The sequence below is a fragment of the Simochromis diagramma genome, unplaced genomic scaffold (assembly GCF_900408965.1).
Source record: "Simochromis diagramma unplaced genomic scaffold, fSimDia1.1 OVJJ01000355.1, whole genome shotgun sequence".
Taxonomy (NCBI): Eukaryota; Metazoa; Chordata; class Actinopteri; order Cichliformes; family Cichlidae; genus Simochromis; species Simochromis diagramma.
Window position 1 is genome coordinate 1,880,487 of NW_024387174.1, and position 21,672 is coordinate 1,902,158.

The 21,672-nt window shown below is 44.4% G+C and overlaps 1 protein-coding gene across 2 annotated transcripts; it reads right to left on the bottom strand.

The window, feature by feature from the left end:
- Window positions 1-1,887: 1,887 nt before the first annotated feature.
- Window positions 1,888-21,472, bottom strand: LOC120744781 (HERV-H LTR-associating protein 1). Of its 2 annotated transcripts, XM_040049344.1 has the most exons (14): window positions 20,845-21,472; window positions 20,709-20,765; window positions 19,144-19,224; window positions 18,739-18,822; window positions 17,897-17,980; window positions 17,733-17,816; window positions 17,595-17,651; window positions 16,359-16,439; window positions 16,193-16,219; window positions 15,993-16,082; window positions 14,289-14,834; window positions 10,185-10,341; window positions 8,865-8,947; window positions 1,888-2,293 (listed from the first exon to the last, which is right to left on the bottom strand). In XM_040049344.1, the coding sequence occupies exons 1-14, from the start codon at window positions 20,978-20,980 to the stop codon at window positions 2,250-2,252; spliced, it is 1,611 nt and encodes a 536-aa protein (XP_039905278.1). In that variant the 5' UTR covers window positions 20,981-21,472; the 3' UTR covers window positions 1,888-2,249. The 2 variants fall into 2 exon arrangements, with proteins under 2 accessions (XP_039905278.1, XP_039905279.1); XM_040049345.1 differs by lacking the exons at window positions 1,888-2,293; window positions 8,865-8,947; window positions 10,185-10,341 and having other exon boundaries at window positions 14,164-14,834; window positions 17,595-17,816.
- Window positions 21,473-21,672: the final 200 nt, after the last annotated feature.

A 21,672-nucleotide genomic window follows, 5' to 3' on the forward strand; every position in this document is an offset into this window, starting at 1 on the left:
CACATCTACAGACTGAAATCTTTGCCCATTCTTCTTTGCACAACAGCTCCAGCTCAGTCAGATTAGATGGACAGCGTTCGTGTACAGTCAATCCACCATGACATTCATGCTCATGATGAGCGTACGAAACTTCTCAGTGTCTTTAACATTTCCTTAATATTACCTCTTTACATTCTGTGCAGTGTAAAGCTAAAAACCCATCAGTTAATCTCTGACTACAGAGTGAAAATGCTCAATAATATCAGCCTCTGTTAGCTGTGATAGCTGTCAGAGGCTGAAGGCCAGAGGGGCTGCAGCACTGCCTTTGCCATGGATTTTTAAGCTGTCTCACATATCCAGTGATCAGAGGCAACGTTACGCAATGATAAGTTGAGCGCTTTGAAGACTTAACATGAAGGTTATCCTTGCCTGTTACACTCACACGTCCTTACTTTATAGCTGTGCTGTTTGGTACTGTGTATGCACACATGCACACACTCTGACCAAACCAAAGACAGATTTAAACAGCAAAGAAACTCTTACCTTATTTGTGGGATTTCTGGTTTGTTCAGTGAGCATTAAACTCGGTGCCACGTTCAGGAGTGAGACGCACCTCGGTGGGCAGGAACCCTTTTTAATGCTTGTTGTCTAACAGAATAAACTCTGAGCTCCAAAAACTGTTTATCTCTCTGGGGCTGGGGGGTGGGGGGGACCTTTATCCTGTTCAGGTCAGCTCTTATTGGCTATCAGGTGATACCTGAGCAGGAGCTTATCGTGGTTTTTTTTCCATGCAGGTATTTCAGGCTTTAGCACAGGTGGGGTCCTGACAGGGGGGACCCACAGAGTGGTCTTTGTCCCCGCAGGAGGGCTGGCTCTGTGACCTGGGGTTCGACCTGGACTTATCTGATCCCCCTGGAGTTCAGATCAATGATGACCTGCAGGAAGGAGGCGTGACCGCCGTGGGTTTAATAACAGGGGGCTGATAGTGGGGCAGCAGCAGCTCTGTTTAGAGGGGGGAGAATCGTTTCTTTTTCTTCTAAAGCAGCTGGTTTCCTGTTTTCTAAAAAACTCTGTGAAATTCTCTGAGAGTGAACAGTTTGACAGTCGGTGGATTCTTCATGCATATTCATAAATATCTCTGAAAATTAAACAGAGTTCTGGATCGAGGCTGCTCCAGTGAACTAAAACTAGACTAAAAAAACGACCGCTGAGCTCCACGTGTAGTCCTATAGATATCCTATAGATGGATTTCATTCTGTTTAACTTTTTCCACATATATGTAATCGGTTATATCTGAACCTACGTCATCTTTATGGAAAAAGACAACTGGAAAACCAAATAAAGAGATTTAAAAATCTGAAACAATAAGATGTGCTTGAAAAACGAACTACAATCAAATAAAATGCAGAGAAAACGTCTCCAGTTTGAGTTTTTGTGGAGCAGATGTTGACTCTGAACTTCTGAAACCTGACATCTGACAAATACCCTCAATAAATAAATTAAAGAATCAAACTTAAACTGAATCCTCTCTGGAAGCTGACTAGAATGATGAGGAAGTATACTAACTCTGTTCTGGGTGTTTTAGGCTTCATGGATATGTGGCTGTCATCTGACACTCCAGGTTTTTCTTTGAGATCACGCCTCGCACTCCAAGCCTGCCGATCCACAAGGATCTTGATTAGATCAGATACATTTTTGATAACTAATAGTAAGAGGAAAATGTCCCATTTTCACCATTTTTATGCTCATGAACAGTCAGATCTGGATCGACTCCGACAGGCTGAAATAATTCCCTCCTCTGTCCAGACGATCCAAACCTCTTTGACTAATCTGAACAAATTAAGGCTGAACGTAGATCCAAAAACGAGCAATGAGAAAAAAATACAACAATTACCAGACGTTTATTTAACAGACATAAAACCTCAAACCCTACATCTGTTTCTGGGTTTCTACAGCTTCTTCTTCAGATTTCAGACTGAATCAGCCTCACAGTCTTCATTTGATCTGAGGATAAACAGTCCACACTTAGTCTGAGGGTTGCAGATTTCAGAGTCCAGTATTAATCAAATTATTTTTCATCTTCTTGGAGACACAAAGTAAATGAAATCACAGAGTAGATAACGGGGATGAATGTGAAGCCGCGCCGCTGCGTGAGCGTGTAAACAGTTTCCAAACCCGTGCAGATGCAGAAATCTGACTCAGATCTGGCCTCCGTAATCGTGCTGCGTGCCGTAGTTCGTGATGATGAGCGGCTCTTTGTTCCTCTCCGGTCACAGTTTATTGCACATCTTTGTCAGGCACCTCTGTTTCAGGTCTGTGGAGGAAAGGTTACAGCCAGGTCACAGAGTTTTACGACGAAACAAAACCAGCTACGGCAAACGTTCCCCTCTGCTTCCTCCGATTACAATCCACGAATGATCCGTATTTTAGTGTGTTTAAGAGAAACGAACCGAGCTGCTGGCTGTTTCCACAAACACGCACGAGCAGAATCACGTGAAGGATTTATTACAGTGCAGGCAACCACAGCATACCACATTAAAAAGGGGTCGCACTCCTCAAAACACCCTTTGTTCCTTTGGTCAGCGGACACATTAGGAGGAGTGTGACGAGCTCTGAGCTCTGATCTCAGCCTGAAGGACGTCAGCAGGCCTCCCAGCTCAGGAAGACATTCAAACTTCCTGTCATTCCTTCAGCGTGCGACTGACTGCACTTTTTACTCGTGGATCAATCAGGCTGATAAAGATTAGACAGACCCAACTAATCACTGCTGCACTGTTGCATTATTACCAGCTGCCAAATATTTACTCGTTATCACGTCAGTGTTGCTGCACTCGAGATGAGTCGAGCGAATCTTTAATGAGATCTACCACGAGCATCACCCCTGCACAGATTCAGCTTCTTCTTCTTCTTTTAAGTATGACACACGTTCACGAGCTGCAGCTCTTTTCATACCTTTGGAGAGATTACACACTAATGATGCGTCTCTCCACCCTCATCTCCATCAGCCACTGTTCAGGGTGTAGAATCAAAGTCAGTCAAAGGGAACCGGCAGCTGCTGGCAGCTCTTAAGGTGGAATGTTTTCTCACATCATAAATTGTCTCTGAACACACCTTAAATATTGATATGACCATTCAAACCCTTTCGTTTGTCTTAATCGTGGCGTCAGCAGTGACTGGGCTTTCCCATGATGCACTGAGTGTTTCTTCTTCACTGATCGTCATTCTCTGTGTTTATACACCTCTCTACATTTAATCATTATTTGTTATTAATCTGTGGCTCGCCTGTCTTCCTCCCCTCACCCCAGATGGCTGCACCGCCCTGATCCTGGTTCTGCTGGAGGTTTCTTCCTGCTTGAGTGCTTGCTCACAGGGGGTCATATGGTTGTTGAGGTAATGTTGTGGCTTCTATGTAAATAAAACTGAGCTGAATTGAACAGAATGAAGAAAATTCCTAAACCTCTTAAAAATCCTTCTTCCCGTTAATAACAGTTTTCCACCATTTTATCTTCACTGGGATCATAATCCGAACTTTGAGGAGAACCTGTCATGAAGTTTTGTCATGAGCCCGAGAGTAGAAAGGTTTAAAAAGCTTTAGCGAGCTCTCGTCTCCACACTGGTCGTCTCCAGTCCAGGAAAAACAGCAGCACATTTAAACTGAAGCTTGAGATCACTTATCTGAAGGAGCTTTTAGTAAAAATGTGATTTATCTTCTTAAGTATTTAAAAATAAAAAGATAAAGTCACTAAAGTCACTGTGAAGTGCCGTGAGTGACTCGTTCTCCACCTCCGATGGAGGCAGTCAGCCTCCGTGCATGGATCCCCACAGGGCTCCTCGATCACAGAAGAAGAAACGATCAGAATGATTTTGTTCCATAATCGTAACTTCATGCATCGCTCCATCATCTGCTGCTTTTCTAGTCCGGGTCAGGCTGCGGGTGCAGCAGCACCTCCTCCAGCTTTTCCAGAGAAACAATCTCTCCAGTGTGTCTGGGTCTGTCTGGACGTGTCCTCCCAGTAGGACATGAAACACCTGACCAAGGAGGCATCCTGGTCAGATGCCCAAACCCCCAACTGGCTCTCTTCATAACAAAGGAGCATCAGCTTTACTCTGAAAAACCCCAGACGCCAGACAGAGGAAGCTCATTTCTGCAGGATGTATCCACCATCTCACTCTTTCAGTCATCACCCACAGCTCGTGGCCGAGGGTGGGAACAAGAGCCTGAAACACTTCCTCCACACAGGGAAGCGGGTCATCCCCTGGCGTATTTACTGAGCTTAAAAAAAGATTTTAATTTCAACGAAATCAAAAATTATTCAAATAGTGGGCATGCTGTTGTTGTGGGAGGTGCTATAGGCAGCGAGGGGAGAGCTGCAGGAGGACTTTACCCTCAGATTAGGCTCGCAGGTGCCTGCCTCCGTTTTCATAGCCTGGCTATAAAACGCCTGGCTGGTAGCCTGGTTTTTATAGACCGTCTGCAGGAAACCTTCTGCAGCACCCATCGTTCAAGATCCTCCAGTGACGGGATTGCAACGACATCACATGACTTTTCATGCTTATCTTGTAAAAAGTTGCGTCATCGTGTTCGATATCGTTGCCTCCTGAACACCTGAAGCATTCTGTGATGATCCACCAACGATTAATTATTAATGATCAAACATGCTTAAAGCAAAGGTCTCACACATACCGAATAAATGATCACTATATGAAACAGATTATACTGACGACGCAGAGCTGTCATCTTTTCCACATTTTCTGTATCTTAATCGTAAAATAAGCATTATGTGGAGAAATGAATGCGATCTCGCTTGAAATCTTACCCATAAAACTCCAACAACCCTGAGTTTGCTCTCCATAAATGAGCCGGAGCTTCTGCGATGTTGTGCTGTTAGCTGAGAGTTTTTAATCTTTGCCTTCGCTGCTTTTCATGTCACTTTCTCATCAGGTTTATCGGAGTCTAAAAATAAACCCGGAGGTCTAATGAGAGCCGGAGGACTGAGCTGACAGGCCTCTCGACGGCCTGCCGCTGGAATCGTTCGGCGTGTCAGACGCCGGGAAAGAGGCGACTCTCTCCACAACCTCTTGAGCCCATTAGATTCCTGCAGAGCTGCTGCTCTAATGAGCTGTGATACGGGCCGACACGTCGCCATCAGCACAGGTGAAGGATGGAAGCGAGCTCCCAATTATCCGGTGTGCTTTAAATGCACCAACGTGGATCGACTCTCGTACCAGCTTTACTGATGAAGCAGGAAACAACAAGTCATTATAGAACTACAAAATGACCTCATCTTTGAGGCTTTCACTTCTCGGTCCTTACTCGTCAGATTTTCTCCTTGTTATTGTTAAAAGGCCTACACAGACTATATATTAAAGATGGAAGCAGCAACCGTGACGTCACCCTCTGGATCTGGGCGTCGTCTTCATGTGAAGCATTTTCATCTTGGTGTTTTGAAGCACGCGAGGCATTTAGAGGACCTGCCGTCCTTCACTCACCTCCCTGTGCAGGTTCCCGGGTCGATGTCAGCGTTCACGTTTTAACCCTTTTCTGATAACAGCTCAGCGTCCATGTTTACGATAATTAGCCACAAATTCTGAATGAGGAAAAACGGCTCAGCTTTGTACTCAGTGTAGTGTTCTTCTTCAATAGGTTTTATGTTTCCTTTCTTAATTGCCGTCATCGTGTCCTGTCATGTTTTCATCTCATCTGATTATTTTAACACTTTGCTTTAAATCTGCTACATAAATAAATTTGACCATATGCATTCATTACCTCTAGACTGGACTATTGTAACTCCCTCTACTGAGGCCTCCCTCACTCCTCTCTTTAGCGTCTGCAGTTAGTACAGAACGCTGCTGCAGCCTTTTATCAGGTGTCAGACTGCATGATCATATGACTCCAGTTTTAGCTAACTTACGCTGGCTTCCTGTGAAATTTCGCATTGATTTTAAAATTCTTTTACTCGCTTATAAAATCTTAAATAACACTGCCCCGTGCTATTTAACAGAACTTCTTCATTTGTAAAATCCTAAAAAAGCACTAAGATCTTCTGACCTGATGCTCTTAATGCAACGTAAGTCTGGGTTGAAAACCAGAGGTGATCGTGTCTTTGCTATTGCAGCTCTCATTCGCTCTTCTGAGACCGTTCAGCCTTTTAAATCTCGTTTAAAGACCCATCTTTTTACTCTGGCTCTGACGTAAAATATTTTGATTATCATTTGGTTGGTTTCTATGGTGTGAATGAGACTCGGCGGGTCCAGGGATCATAGGTTTCAGCCATTTTATTCAATACTTGTCACACCACGACACACCCCAACCCCCCGAGTCCCCGTGTTTTTAACTCGGCGGGCGTGATTAAGGGTGCCGTGCAGGTGCGTCCGCCCTGCCTGCACGGCACCGGAGACCACGCCCCACCACAGTAAATTTGTCTTATTTTATTTATTTCCTAACTTGTGGAGCACTTTGATCAAAACTGTTGTTTTTAAATGTGCTATATAAATAAATTTTGAGTTTTTTATTTGATTATCATTGTCGGGTCTTCACCTCGCGATATTAAGCACGGTGAGGCGACTGTTGCTGTGATTTGGCTCTATGTGAATAAAATGTATTTTATTTAATGGAACACTAAGGAGTGAAACATCAGTGGGTGACATTTCAGATGCTTCCTCCATATTTTATATACAACCAGCTCAGAAACCAACAAATCAACATCATGTTGTATTCTCTGCTTGCTTACTGAGACAGACCCGGCTTTACACTCTTTGAGCAGGACAACCATGTTCTCATAGACTTGTATACAGTCTGGGCTTTTCTGCACACCGGGTTTCGCTTCCTATCAGCCATCAGAAAGAATGCAGACATAAACCACGTTTCAGAACTGGAAGCTGCGGCCATATTTCATGATGTCACACATCTCCAGCAGCAGCCACAGAAAGCTTCTTTTACATCTTTCGCACATCCAGTAATCCTCTAAATGCTGCAAGACCCACAAACGGCAGCTCAGATGCTTCGGAACCAACAACATCTCCCAGAAACTGCACGAATGGATCCGACTGGGAAACCGAGGGATTCTGCAACATGTCGGTCAGGCGGTAAGGCGGGCCCTGATTGATATTCTACTGGAAGCTAATGCAAACCATAGTTTACAAAATGATCATCATGTGGTACTTAGGAAGACTTGAACAAGCAACTGAGAACATAAACTAACTCAGAATTTACCGAGGTTATGATTTGATTGAGCCGGATGAGTCGCCTCCTGCTGGCCATTATCAATAGCGCGGGTTTAAACCACATGTTGGAATAAGTTCATCTATGTTGGTCAGCTGGGTAACGTTGCTGTTTATGTGTAAACTATTTTCCTTTACAGCAGCTGGGCTCCACGGTGGGAACATTTTGCTGCATAAATAAGAGAAATTGAGAGTTGGGTGATTAATCTTTCATCTTCCTGGTCTACAGCAGCCTTTCATTTCTAGTCGGCGCTGATCGCCTCTTTAATAAGTTCCAAGTACAAACGAGCGCACCCAGACTTCAGATCAGCTTCAGATGATCAACAACAGTTCTCTGAGTAACAACGGAGCAAAATTAAAGTGAGATTTGATTTTTCTGTTATCGGTTCTCGGTCAGCAGAGCTTTGTAGGGTAAGCATGAAAACTGTGAATGTTTTTGTCAGCCTGTTGTCAATAAATGCTTTCTGAATTAAGTTATCGCTGTTATCGCTCCCTGTTTTCTCCTCTTTGTGAGCAATTTCTCACCATGAAACACAAAAGCAGCCTGAGAGATCCTCTGGTAATCACTCCTCGTTATTTCATCCCTGGGTTTTCCTGCAGTGCTTAGAAGAGCACAACATGAATACTATCCTAAAACATTTTCATCTTCTATCATAGGGTGACAGCATAGCTTAAAATCACCGATATGAGAAACAGTTCACCGTTTATACTTAATAAGATCACATCTTTCCTGTACTTCCAAACTCCTCAAGCCATAACCACTATTTTCTATGTTAAACTTACAGCTCCACATGTTTCTTTTATGCCTCATGCTGATACTTGAGTAGCTTTGCATGAATAACTGTTTAAATTAATCACTTTTAACTCCTGCTGAGCCTCAGTGCAGCTACTGAGTCCATCCTCTGATTCAAACCAGCAGTTTTTGCTCCTCCTCCTTTGAGCCAAATTTCTCCTCATTGGCTGCCCCATAAAGTGGGTGTCGTTTTCATACTACAAGATGACATCATACAGAGCAAAGAGAAGAAAAAAAAACTGTCTGATCCATCACATTCTCAGTGTATATGAGATGAATTAAATACAGAAGGTTTAACTGAGACTCAGTAATACATCTAATAACTTCTCAGTGCTCTGCAGTTTCAAACCAGCACCTTCAGGATTTGGATCAACATCAGTTGTTTTATCTGACTCCTTTCAACATACGTGATCAGACTGCTTTAAAATCTTTAAAATCGTTCGTCACTATGAATGTCTTCCTGTTCTCAGTGTGAAAATGTCTATTTTTTATTACTTTCTTTCCTGTTAGCTCAAACATTTTGGAGGTGCATGTTTTCCTTCAAGTTTCTTGGTCAAAATCTAAACAAACTCCTACAAAATCAATAGATAAAAGTTAATCTAATATACGGAGGCGAGGGCAGCAGAGATCCAGTGTTGTGGCCGACTGCATATTTTACAGAAATATTTTACCGATTTGAAAAGTTTACTCCTTTTCTCTTCAAACATCAATAAAATATGCAGTTTGCCCCGGGGCGCCCAAACTCTTTCATACGGCTGTATCAGGCTGAAGCGCTGAGTTTATAATTTGCTGCTGCAGGTGTTGGTTTTACTGCACAGGGAGTCTCGAGCATCAGAGCCCGGCAGGTCAATGACTCATGCTGTCCACTTACTTCTGGAGAAGGAGACCCTCCTGACCCGCCGACACACTTCAGAGGTGTGCTTCTCATACCAGAGGTGGCTGTCGTCACAGTACCTGCAAGACAAGATGACAGCATGAAGCGCTGACCTTGAGCTTCTGCTTCAGAGTCAGCTCGCCATGAGTGGGAACTTCAGCTTTCAACAGACAGAAATCAGGCTTGTTTTGAGCCACATGTCCGAGAATATACATTTTAATTGATGATTAACCTGCAAGAAAATACAGTCTTTACATGGAGGTGGTCACGGTCTCTGATCACACCAAAGCATTCCCAAAACAGCAGGCAGACATAAATCTCTCCAGGACGTCCTGAGTTTGCCCAGGGGGTCTCCACCAGGTAAGACATGCCTGAAACACCTCACCTAGGAGGTGTCCCTCTCAGGTGACTTCAGATGTGTCAAAAAGAAAGGAAAAAAAAGGTTTTGGCAGCAGGGGAATTAAACCACCAGGACTTCCACCCTGAACGCTGCCCGGCCCACAGACCACTTCACCTCCACAGCCCGACCTGCTGAGCGATCGGGCCAAAGAGCCACAGCTGTCTCGTCTCTTCCTGTGACCCGGCTCCAGCACGGATCCTGGGGAAGGTAACTCGCTCTTTTTTTCTTCTTCATCACTCGTAGTAAGAGCTGTAAGCCCCAAACCAGGAGAATGGCACAGGCGTTAACCCTCAAACAAGCAGGGTAAGAAAAGTCAGAGCACCTCTGACGCCACAAGGATTACACCAGTGATGCCCCGGCTCAGATCTGGGATGTCAGGCTTGTATTTAACCACATGGGGGCCAAAAGAAACTACTGAGCATCATTTTGAGTTGTTGCAATTTATTAAAATTTCAGCCAAATCGACTGACCTGTCGCATCATCGTTTCACTTTGATTTTCAGGGTTTTTTTTTTAAATCCAGCCCTCTGCAGGTCGATAATCTTTGTTTCCATCAAACAGCATGAATAACACATTGTCCGGTCCTTCTCAGTGTACATACCCAGCATGATTTCTTCTCATTTTCTGAGCAGTGCTCATTAGATCGAAACACAAACGGCTTCATTTTAACATTTGCTGCTGTGAACTGTCACGAATGACGTCAGCCACTCATTCTTGTTAAGAATACTTCAGAAAGCTTCACCCTGTAATTTCTGTCTACCTGTGTGTGTCTCTTTCTTACACTGCCGGGGTTTATTGTGGCCACCTAAAGAAGTGCAGCAGCTGAGAGAAACAAGTGATGCGACACTGAGCAGGAGTACAATTCAAACCGCCGTCTGCAGCGGTGCTGTCTGGAGGCAGCAGGGGGAATTTGCCGACCTTTTCATGCGCGTCTTGTGGCTGAAGGGTCTGCACAGGCACTGGGAGAAGAACTTGCACAGCTCGAGGACGCAGGGCTGCAGCTTGTGGGCGCCGACGGTCGTGGCGGCGCCGGGGACGGACTCGGCGCTCAGCTCCGGCCTCCTCCAGGGACAGCCTCTCAACACACAGAGAGAAGAACGTCAGTCGTGAACCGGCTTAATTAATCTGTGTGTTCTGCAGGAGAAAATCTAATTAGGAGGTGATGTCCACAGACAAAAGGTGATCGTCACATTAAAGATAATAAACATAGCATAAATTAACCTTTAAAAGCTCACAGAACATTCAGATGAATTTTAATTGCGTGCTCGTCCACATGCTGCACGTTTTTGTTCGCCTTGCAAACAGGATCACGATGGGAAAAATCTTTTCCTATTCAAATTTAAACCAACAAGAGGGATGTTTGGTCGCTGGTGTGGAAATGCAGCACAAAGGCTTTTCATACATGGGACATTTTAGAGAACATATTACAGACGGTGTGATGACGTGAAGGAAGACGTGCACACTATTGTCAGTGTCTCTCTGATGGTGTCATTGGAATAGTTTCCAGCTGAATGAAGCTGCAGTCAGTCGGGAAAATTTCAAGAAAGTTTCTTGAAAAGCTAAAAAACCCGAGGCTGAGGAGTTTCCTCTGCAGCAGGGGCAAAGTTCAGAGTTCAAACACTGAAAGGGTTGGCTGAGAGGAGACCTTCATGATGAAAGTCTGCAGAGAAACCTGAACAGAAACATACGGAGTGGACTTTGGACCTGCAGAGAGCTGGACTGATACGTTCAAAATCCCACAGAGTCGTGTTAAAATGTTCACCTTTACAGCAGAAATAAACACGTCCTGAAGCAAAAACACCGCCCGCCTCTGTGACGTTTCCTCCTTTGTCACAACTGCACGACTGTGATTATTTTTATAACTCACCTTTTTCAATTAGATCAAGCTTAAAGTTAAAGTTGGGGGTGTGGCTGCTTTGATTGACAGGTAGATGCTGTTAGGTGTCTGCTAGGCCCCGCCTCCACGTCAGTAAGTCAGATCTGCAGTCTTTGGTGTTTGTGTTGCTTCATTTTTCCCATATTTACTGAATTTTCTTGGCAGCCTTCTGTAAACCTCAGTGCTCTTCTGTCCTTCACGTTTGTCCTGCAGCTCATCCAAACCTCCATCTGCTTCTTCTCCATCACCACTAGCCGCTACACTCCGGGGGTCCCGTCCTACCGCCTACTGCTGCTGGGGCTCTGCCCTGCGATGTAGCTTCTAATATTTTATAACTCTGTGCTTCAATAAATTATGTTCAGTTCTCTCAGAGTCTCTCTCCTTATTAAACTGCAGTCACTGAACACGAACCATCGATTCTGGAGCAGTTTTAATGCAAACATCCAAAAAGTCTGTGCTTCACTTTTGGTGAATTAAAATTCTGGTATTGTGTTCGTCTTTCACTTCACATTAATTAGCAGATGACTGTGAGTGTGCAGCTCACTATGATTCAACGATAACTCAGCTCTGAAACATGGAGGTAGGTCCCAGCTGCTTGGAGCTATTTAGTTACATTTGTAACTTTGTAACATATTGAAATATTAAGTTTACTTAGTTACTGTTCCTACTGTCTTGGAGCAACTGTAACCACATAACTTCCTCTGGGATTATTCTGATTCTGCCACGCCCATCTTTTATTTACAGTCTGTTTCCATGGTGACACACGGAGCTGTGATGGTGTGGGGGGGCTTCAGGCAACAATGAACCCACAGCAGCTTCCTGCAGAGACACAGCAGCACGTGAGGTTTGAGGGTCATGTGACTGACGAACTGCTGAAAACCTGACGTGAACTCATGAGTTCAGCCAACAAGTGTCAGTTTTCCTTCTTCAGCATCATTGTGAAGAGGAGAAAATCAGTCAGCAGGTGAACTCATGCAGCTTTTCATCTGAGCTCCTGTCTCCAAATTTACTCATCATTTCATTTTAATTTGAACAGAAATAAACACAAAAACAACAACGACCTGATTTTCAGCGTTCATTCCTGAGTGTGTGTGTGTGTGTGTGTGTGTGTGTGTGTGTGTGTGTCAGTCAAACATCAGCCTCCACAGGCCGACACTCAGACATGTGCAGCTGGGTGACAAACGCTCATTTCACTGCACGCTAATGACTCGCTGACAAATTGCACAGGATGCTCCGGCCTTCTGATTGTTGCTAGGCAAAAATCAGAGGAGGGGACGGGAGCATTGGGGGCACAGCTGTTATCTGCAGTGTGGTGTTACTGCCATCTAGTGGCTGTGCTGGGAAAGGTGAAGAAACACACTGAGCGCCTCACGGGTGATATCTTAGGAGCCACAACCATCACGTGCTGCACCGGGCACATCAACATCAACTCGCTGCTGGTAACAGATCGGAACATTTCTCTAACTTTTCTCACTCATTTGTTGGACAAACTGTAACAATCATGATTACGATCACCTGTTTCAGTTTACATCACCGTCACATTATTTACCCCATTCCTGTCCCAGTTTTAGTCCTGAAACCCCAGAATGGCTGTGAATGAACAGATGACACAAACCACACCTGAGATATGCTGAATTCATGCTGCCAACGTTTACATAAAAACACCGGCGGCGTCAGCCTCCTTGTGGAGACACGTGTGGTATCAAACTCCTGCATCACATTGTTCTCAACTTATAGTCACAAGATTTTCAGAAACCTTGACCACTGATTTTAACCTCGGGGTCAAAGTCACTATGATTCAAACTTGTCAGAGATTTTTAGTAGATACACCCATTGTATAGATGCTCCTATGTCACCTCGTTCTCTCGTTATTACATTCACACACTTGCATGTCCATGCCGCCCGCCCGTCACGTCATGATAATCGGCCGTTTACAGCTGAGGGATAAAAATCCAAGAAAATATACCAAGGGTGTCCCAGCAGGAGGGTCCTGGGTTTGAATCCAGCCCAGGGCCTTTCTGTGGGAGTGTGTGGGTGTTCTCCGGCTCCTCCCACAGTCAAACACATGCAGTGAGTGTGAACGTTGCCTCTGTGTGTCCCGTCTTCCTCCCTGACCTATGATAGCTGCGTAAGAAAGTGGATGTTTGTTGTTTTTCTACACAGTCTCATACTATTTATGCAAATTACACTATATTCAATTAGTGAATGTGCATTTCACATATTTTAATCCATTGTCACATAAAATTGTCTTAATGTACGTTAACGGCTGAAAACTGTTGACATTTGAATCCGTATTCATTTTCCTCACGATGTAATTATGGAATTTCATAACGAGCTCCTGGTTTACGCTGAGTGCAGCAGACAGATAAACGCTGAACGCTTGGCCTTAATTTGACTTTAACCTCTGCAGCTTAAAACCCATCAAAGCTTTCACACAGGAGGCTGCGAGCCTGCGTTACCATGGTTACTATCTGCAGCATGGCTTCCCGTGCCCCACACACACACACACACACACACACACACACACACACACACACTACACCTTTCTCCAGGCTGAAATTGAATCAGTGCCGCTGGTGTGTCCAGAAATGACAAAGGAAGGCTGCGATGTGATTAGAGTCGCTTTGTGAGGGCAGGTTAGTGGGCGGAGTCAAACTGTGGCTACAGTGATGTTACACAGGTCTCCATGTTTGATTTCCTCCGTATCCATTCATCAATAACGACATAAAATCACTCGTCTGTCCTTATGTTTCCCAACAAGCCGTCATCATGGGTCACAGTGAACCCGTCGCCATCTTCGTCTGTCCAGCAGGCAAAACTGATGCTGCAGTGAGAACTTCTTCAGAACTGAAGAAGCTTCTCGGATGAGAGGAGAAACGTCTTCATGAAACTTAAAGTCCAGATTTTCTCTCATGTATTCCTCTGGTGCATTTTTGGTTTTATTAGTATCAGTATCATCAAGCTTTATTTGTCGCAAGCAGGTTGCCCTGCAGCGAAAATGGGGCCCCCCCGACAATTAATTTTTTATTCTGGTTTTTTGCCACATTTCATTTTTTTTATTTTGAGAAACACACAAGAGCATCTTCCTCACTGCTGAAGCTACAAAATAATTCATATTAAAATATCTGAAAGAACAAATCATTTACCTGGTTTCTCCGTCGGCTTGCTGGGAGTTGTAGTTCCTCTAACCAGCGGCCCTGTAGTCCTCCTGGGCACCGTGGGTCCTGCTGAGGTTCGCACAGGTGGAAGTCTCGTGGGATGAACTGTGGACGTCGTGTGCGGGGCTGCTGTGCTTGTAGACGGCGGCGTGCGGATCAGACTAACTGCTGGTGAGAAGGTTGAAGCTCTGCCCGGCGTCGTGGGTAATCGTGGTGCTGCTGTGGTGGGAGCTGCAGCAGTCGGAGCGGCGGTGGTGGTGGTTTGCCATTTTAAGGTTGTAATTGGTGCTAAAGTTGTTTTTTCCTCTATAGTTCCACTCTGAGAAGATGCCACAGTGGGCGTGGTCCCCCTTTGTGTCGCTACAGCTCTTGCGGTCATGCTTGGCGCCATGGGTTGCTGGGTTGTCTCCGGTGTTTCGGCTGTAGTGTAACTCTGAGGCATGACGGTCGTAGGCTGTGGAGCTGTTGCGAGCGGCTGAGCTGTGGTGACCTTCGCTGTAGATGCAGCTGCTTCATCCACAGCTGTTGGTGAAGCTGATAAACCAAGAGAAAGAAATGGGCTCGATTTTCTGTCTCCACAAGAGTGAAAGCAGGACGCAGCCATCATGGGACTGAAGACAGAACCACGTGTTAAAAAATAAACACGTTTACAGCCTGAGTCAGCAAACAGGTAAGGCTTAAAGGTGTCCTCGACTCCACCTCAGCAAACTGGACCTCTCCACTGTGTCCATGCAATTTAAACTTTTAACAGAACCTATGCATATAACTGTAATCTGTACACAGTCATATAAACAGCAAACAACAACAATAAACAACAAAACTACTTCATTAAACTTCACCAAAAACAAACAAAACAAACCGAGAGACAGAGAGTGGGAGCATCAGTGGTCAGATCAACATTTTAGTACACTACAGGATTAAAAAAGGCTCGATGACCACAGAAGACCAGATGGGGGATGATCACAGGATCTTTTCCATGGTAAAACCCCCCACACCTATACAGGAAAGAAACACCCTTCAGAAGGTAGCTGTATCCAAGCACAGGGAAGACTTCACAGAGGTTTCACACTGAGGTGCAAACCAGTGCTGAGTGTCAAGGACGGAGGCAGAGCAACAATGAACATATGAAGCTAAGATCAACCTGCATCACAACCACAACAAGAAAAAAGTGCACAGGAGGCTTGAACAGGTAACAACGTACATCATACGACACTGGCTGTAAAACAGTGTGACGCACAGACGCATCGCTTCCTTTAGCCAATAACTAATGTTTCTCAATCATGTGACACGGAGAGAGCTACACACTCTGCTGAGATTCACAGCTCAATAACATGACAATGAAAAGTAAAAAAGACCCTGGCTGCAGTCGCTCCGTGTGCTCAAAGATCAGTCTTTTGGTCTTCCTCGTATTTCTCACACAAACAATTTCTCCTAAAAATTAAAACCTAGCATCTGACTGACTTCATTATGCTTTTAAAAACCTGAACAATCTCTTTTATTTAGTGTTCGTTCATGCATATCCTTTTAAATGTGCTTCCAGTTCTTTCTTTTACACATTTGGTTGTGAACATCAGAGATAAACCAGCTTAATCCTGATTAAACTTTGGAAACCGAGTCTGGCCCAAACTTCCTGACAGATCGAGCCGTGAAGACGAGCCAAACGCTGAACGCCGGCCTCCTGGAGAGACTCACCATGTGCGGTTGAATGGACTCTGCTGGTTAGCATGGAGCTCATCCCAGATGGAGAGATGTGACTCAGATTCGTGGGCAGTTGGTGCCATTCTGAGATTTAAAATAGACAATTTGAAGAGGAGAATTAAGCGGCTCTTCGAGCGTCTGGTTGATGACAGCAGATGCTTGAACGGGCCTGTTAAAGGTCCTGATGTACTCACCGACAGGGAGCCGGAAGGAGATGTTAGCTGGTTCAGAAAGACAAAGTGGGGAAAAAGAAAGTAATGAAAAAGAAGACATAATGATCTCTACACTGATCTGGTGCTGTTCGTTTTAATCTGCCACCTGCTGGTCATCAATGAATCCGTCACAAACCAGTGAACAGACCTGTGTGCGGTCCTTCCACGATGGTCTGGTTGAAGAGCGGCGTGATGGAGCCGACGTCCCACAGCTCAGGCACCTCTCTGCCTGGACAAAACACAACGTCGCATTCAGACAGACACCTTCATCAGCAGCATCATCATCAGCCTCATCTTTGATGCCAGAGATGTTAAACTCATTTTACAGGGAGGACTGCGCACAGCCCACCGATCCAACGTGGGCCAAACAGTGAAACTCCAATCAGCATAAAGTTTAATTACACATTTAGAAAAAGAAAAAAGGGGCAATTTCTACAGTATGTCTCAGCTTCCTACGTGATGAAGATGAAATAAATGTGTCAGTATGATGTAAACTGTGTGTGTGTCTGTAGGAGAAGCTGCAAAACATGAAAAGTTAAAAATATAATAAACATACGCCCTCCTACTTCTTTTACAAAGCGGTCCAGCGGGCCCCGGGCCTTATGTTTCACACCATTGCCTTATACACTATATGAAAGATTTTTCAGCTATACTACAGGAGCATTTCTAAGGTTTAGTCATATATTTTATCTCTTTAATCGCTCTCTGAGGTCTGTGGAAGAGAACAGAAGCTTCCCCACCAGGAGGCGCTGTTTTACCAACTGCGATTATCAAATGTTTTTGGATCTGCTGCTCTTTGACCTTTTGAGAGCTCTTTTTAGCCCCTCTGCAGGATGCTTTGCTGTGTTAAAGTGTAAACAGAAAAAATGTTTTGTTGATGTTTACGTGATATCTCTTTAAAACCAAACATGGAGGTAAAAGGTCACATGACTGTTTCTTCACATTCTGCTGAGAGCTTTCATTTTTAAATGTTTAAAAACACAAACATTTACAAAAAGTTCCTGTTTCAACCTCATCTTATCTGATTTTTGGCTTTTAAAAATGCTTCACCATGAAATAAATCAAGGGAGAAAATAAAAATGTGATACACACAAAGGAAACACCCTGTCGGCTGAACTACTGGAACATACCCAACACATTTCTTACTGCTTGTTCTCAGAACAATAAAGATTCAGCTTTTAAAAACAGTTTATAGTTGCACACAGCTATAATAAATCTGACTCCTTTCTTGTGAGCATGGAGCGGGTATCAGTCTTAGACGTGGGTCACGAGCAGGAAGAAAAGGTTTCTACTTCCAGACCTCTGTGAGGATTTAAAATAAGCATGCAGTGTCATTTCCCCAGGCCTCAGAACTTTACTCAGGACAGAGGAGGCCTACACATACCCATCTTACCGGCCATCACGCAGATGTAGATACAGTCCGAGTTATTCCTCTGGCTCACTGAGACACAAGCAGACAACACGCCGTTAGCCAGAGACACAAACACATCATATAGTGTTTCATTTAAATAGCATCTACCACCTGAGAGTATCGAGGAGGATTTAAAGAGCTCGTGCAGGTAGCTTGTAGAGTTTCCCATCACATCCAGCAGTATGGCTGTAAAGTCTGATGGGAAACAAAAACGAGTTTACATGCAGCAAACTGCACGAAGCGTAAAATGAGGCCGAACGTTCGAATCCTCCTGCCTGTTAGGTCGTTGGTCTCGTTTGTGACGCAGTAGCAGAATCGCCTCCTGAACACGCTGCTTTCTATGCTTCCCACACTGGAAACTGCAAAACACACAGAAACTGTTCAGAGAGCACAAAGTCATTCATGGATTTAAAGTTTAAGACGTGTCAGGACGACACGGCCTCCAAACATCTGCTGACCTGCGTATTTCCAGCTTGTTAGTCTCAGCTTCTGATAGCAGAGCTTTGCATGATTAACAGTTTAAAATAATCCTCATTTATCTTATTCTGAGCATTGATGCAGTTCATGCTCCGCCTTCAATGCTCTGTTTTAGCTCTTTGCCCAGCTCAGATGAACATATTAGGCATGTCTCCTCTTGATGACATCATACAGATCCCACAGCAGGAAAAAAACTGTATGAAACTGTCCATACACTGACCTCACGACTGAGTGGATGACAACACAGCCACCACTGGAACAGGAGATATATGACAGATAATAAACAAAGTAACAGAATAAGTCCTCCTCAACAAAGTTTGGCAAATAAGATTATTTCTGTAATATGTTAGGATACGTCCTCGGTGCTTTATTTTGCAGTTTTAAATAAAATAATGGGTTCTTCCCTTTCTCAGCCTTCACCAGTGCATCAAACTTCACGACTGACCCTAAAGGTAACAATCTGACACGATTAAAGAGAAAGTCTCGTCTTAAGAGTAGAGATGGTTAACATGCGGTGGTGTAATTACTACACATTCACACCACCAGATGGCAGCATAGACAAATGCAGCCTTCACACGCGTTACTCTTTGCTGTCTGCAGCTTCGGAGGAAGCAGACGTTTGTAAGGAGAGAACATTTACTGTTGTAGACCAACAGGGTGAGTTTGTGCAGAGCCAGGGAGCTGTAGGACGTGACGCTGAGCAGAGAGAAGAGCTGCCGGGAGCCTGCAACACAAAACAGGCGAACATGTGAGCTCACACAGCCTTAGATGCATTATTACATACAGGAGAGCACTGCGTTCACTAATGACAATCTCATGATTAAGGAGGAAGGTGCAATAATCAGTAAGAGGACGGGGTCGATGTTGCGACCTCGTCAATGAGCCTGAAAATCAAAATCAGAGTTAAAATGTTAAAACTGGGCTGAAGAGAAGCTGCTCTTTGAGCGCACTGCTCCTTTAAATGTTGAGTCCTCTCTGCAGTTCAAAACCAACAGAAGTGTGACTCTGTGGTTCAGACCTGAGAGACAGCGACGGGACAACGTACCCGAGTGGCTGGAATTTATTAAAGTATTGACGAGCGGCGTGAGGTCGATGGCAGCGGGGTCGATGTGCTCTGCTGGGATTTCTGGGAAATAAAAGCAGAGCGTGAAGTCAGCGGGAGCTCGTTCTGGGTGTAATCTCCGTTATGGAGACAGCAGCATCAGCAGAATGAGCCAGTGTAATTACTGGATGTACTGGAAGAGAAAAAAAGTGACAGTTACCCAGAGGAATGGGTCCCCGGGGGGGCGGGGCAGTTATTTAAACAACACACGGTCAGTGTAACAGTTGGTCTAATCGGCATTTCACTGAACATTTCAGTGATACAACCCAGAGCAGGTTCACAGATGTTAGCTGATGACTTCTCTGTGAAGTGTGTGTTGGTGATGACGGTATTTACCGTTAGACAAACTGCTCCTCTGGGACGTTAACGACGTCTTTGACATTCGGGGTTTGAGTTGGTAAGCTTTGGACTGAAGCCTGATGAATGGCACATTTTATGCAAATTAACTGAGTTTTAGTTACAAAAAGGAGGATTTTTTCCACATATTTCTTAACATCGACCAACTGTACCCTCCATCCATCACCGCTGCAGCATCCTCAGCAGAGGCCCAGACCCCCACCCTCAAATCCAGGCAAACACTGAGGCGTTCCCAAGCTAGCTGGAAGATATAATCTTCAGCAATTTGCCAGGAACTCCTCACCTAGGAGGTGTGCAGGAGTCAGATTCCCAAACCAGATCAACTAGTTGAGCTTCACCGTTTGGAGGAAGCTCGTCTCAGCTGCATCCTATTGGTCACTACCCAGAGCTCGCGGTTGTTCGTGGGCGTAGATCGAGCAGTAAATCATTAACTTTGCTTCCACGCTCTCTCTTCACCACAACGGATCAGTCTGTCCATCTCCTGCTGTTCCCTCCCCCCTCACTTGTGAACCCAGAGCTCCACCCTTACCCAGCTGTGAAGCTTGGTATTCATTGACTTTCTATCCATCCTCTTCCACTTATCCTTATCAAGGTTGTGGGGGGTGCTGGAGCCCATCCCAGCTACCATAGGGCGAGCGGGGGAGTATACCCTGTGTTGTTGTTAACACACAGAGACATACAGACAGAAAGGCCGCGGCCAGGTGGAGGATTCGAACCCAGGACCTTCTAGGTGTGAGGCGCCAGTGTTAACCTTATTATATTAATATATTCAAATATCATCTGGTTAAAGAAACAATATGAAAAAGAAATCTGACATGTTCAGTGACTCAGTCTGTGCTGTGATGCAAACCCAGAAAGTTTTTTATTATTCAGAAACTGAAAACCTCAATAAACAGTTTCCTGAATGTAGCTGGGGGACAGTCGTGATCTTTAAAAAGATATTCATATAAGAAATACACTGAAGCCAGTTGTGTGCGCCTCCACATCAACTGTGTGTAGGGTTTTTATTTTTGCTAGGTGTCAGCGCTGCAGTCGAAGTACTTTGTGGGGCTTTGAAGTTTCTTTGTTCGAGCTGGAAAACAACACGTTGAGACGTATTTGGCAGCCACAGTATGTGAACAAGCAGAATGAGAACCAAGGAGGAAAAATACCCGTGGAGTCAGCAAAGTCTCTCCTGTGCCTGTCCTCCTGCTGTCTGCAGATCAATGCTGGAGGAAACAAGAACAGCAGTTATTACTATTATTAATAATTAAACCAAACAATAGAGCCTTTATAGCCTCGGCCTACCTTGGCTCACGAGCAGGAGTATTAAAACTGCAGAAACACAGATTATGAAAGAGAAGCGTGGATGCTGTGTGAAGCTCCAGGAGCCTGCCATGACTGCTGCAAACACAAACAGCATGCAAACGTTCACTCTCAACATAAAAATACAGCTTTTAGTGGGCTACGTGGTTAGCACAAGGGCAAAGCCACCAAACCCCGTGAATTTGCATCTCATGTAAGCTGCAACAATCAGCTCATATATGAGAGACGCGTTGCTCTGTAGAAATCAGCCTCACACACAAACAGAGCAGAGAGCCAGGAGTTACAACATAAAAGCTGAATAGATCATCGTCACATTAGTGCTGGAGACGACGTTAAAAGTAATTATTGTAACACTTTGTAATGCAGCTGAGGGTGTAATTACCCTGTAACTGAATGCATTTCAATGCATTTTATTTGACATTACAGTGTAATCGAATACTTAAAGCTAGGTCTGTGAGAGTAAGGATGTAACAGGGTGTAAGTCAGGCTTTTACAGGAAACAAAGAAATAATTATACTGTAAGTAAATGTAAGAACACTGTACTTCTACTGTAAGTACAATGTACGCACTTCCAATAGAAGTACATGAGTCCACTCCGTAATACAACCCCACAGAGTGGAGCATATTTATGATGCAAGCTGTGGAAATAATGTTTGTTTTTCTGCAAACTTACCGTGAAACTGAGCACTACATCAAATTACTTACAGCATAATTATTTCTTTGTTTCCTGTAAAAGCCTGACTTGTCGTTGACACTCTGATTGTAGTGTACCTACCTTTAAGTATTTGTAAGTAAATATAATTACATCAG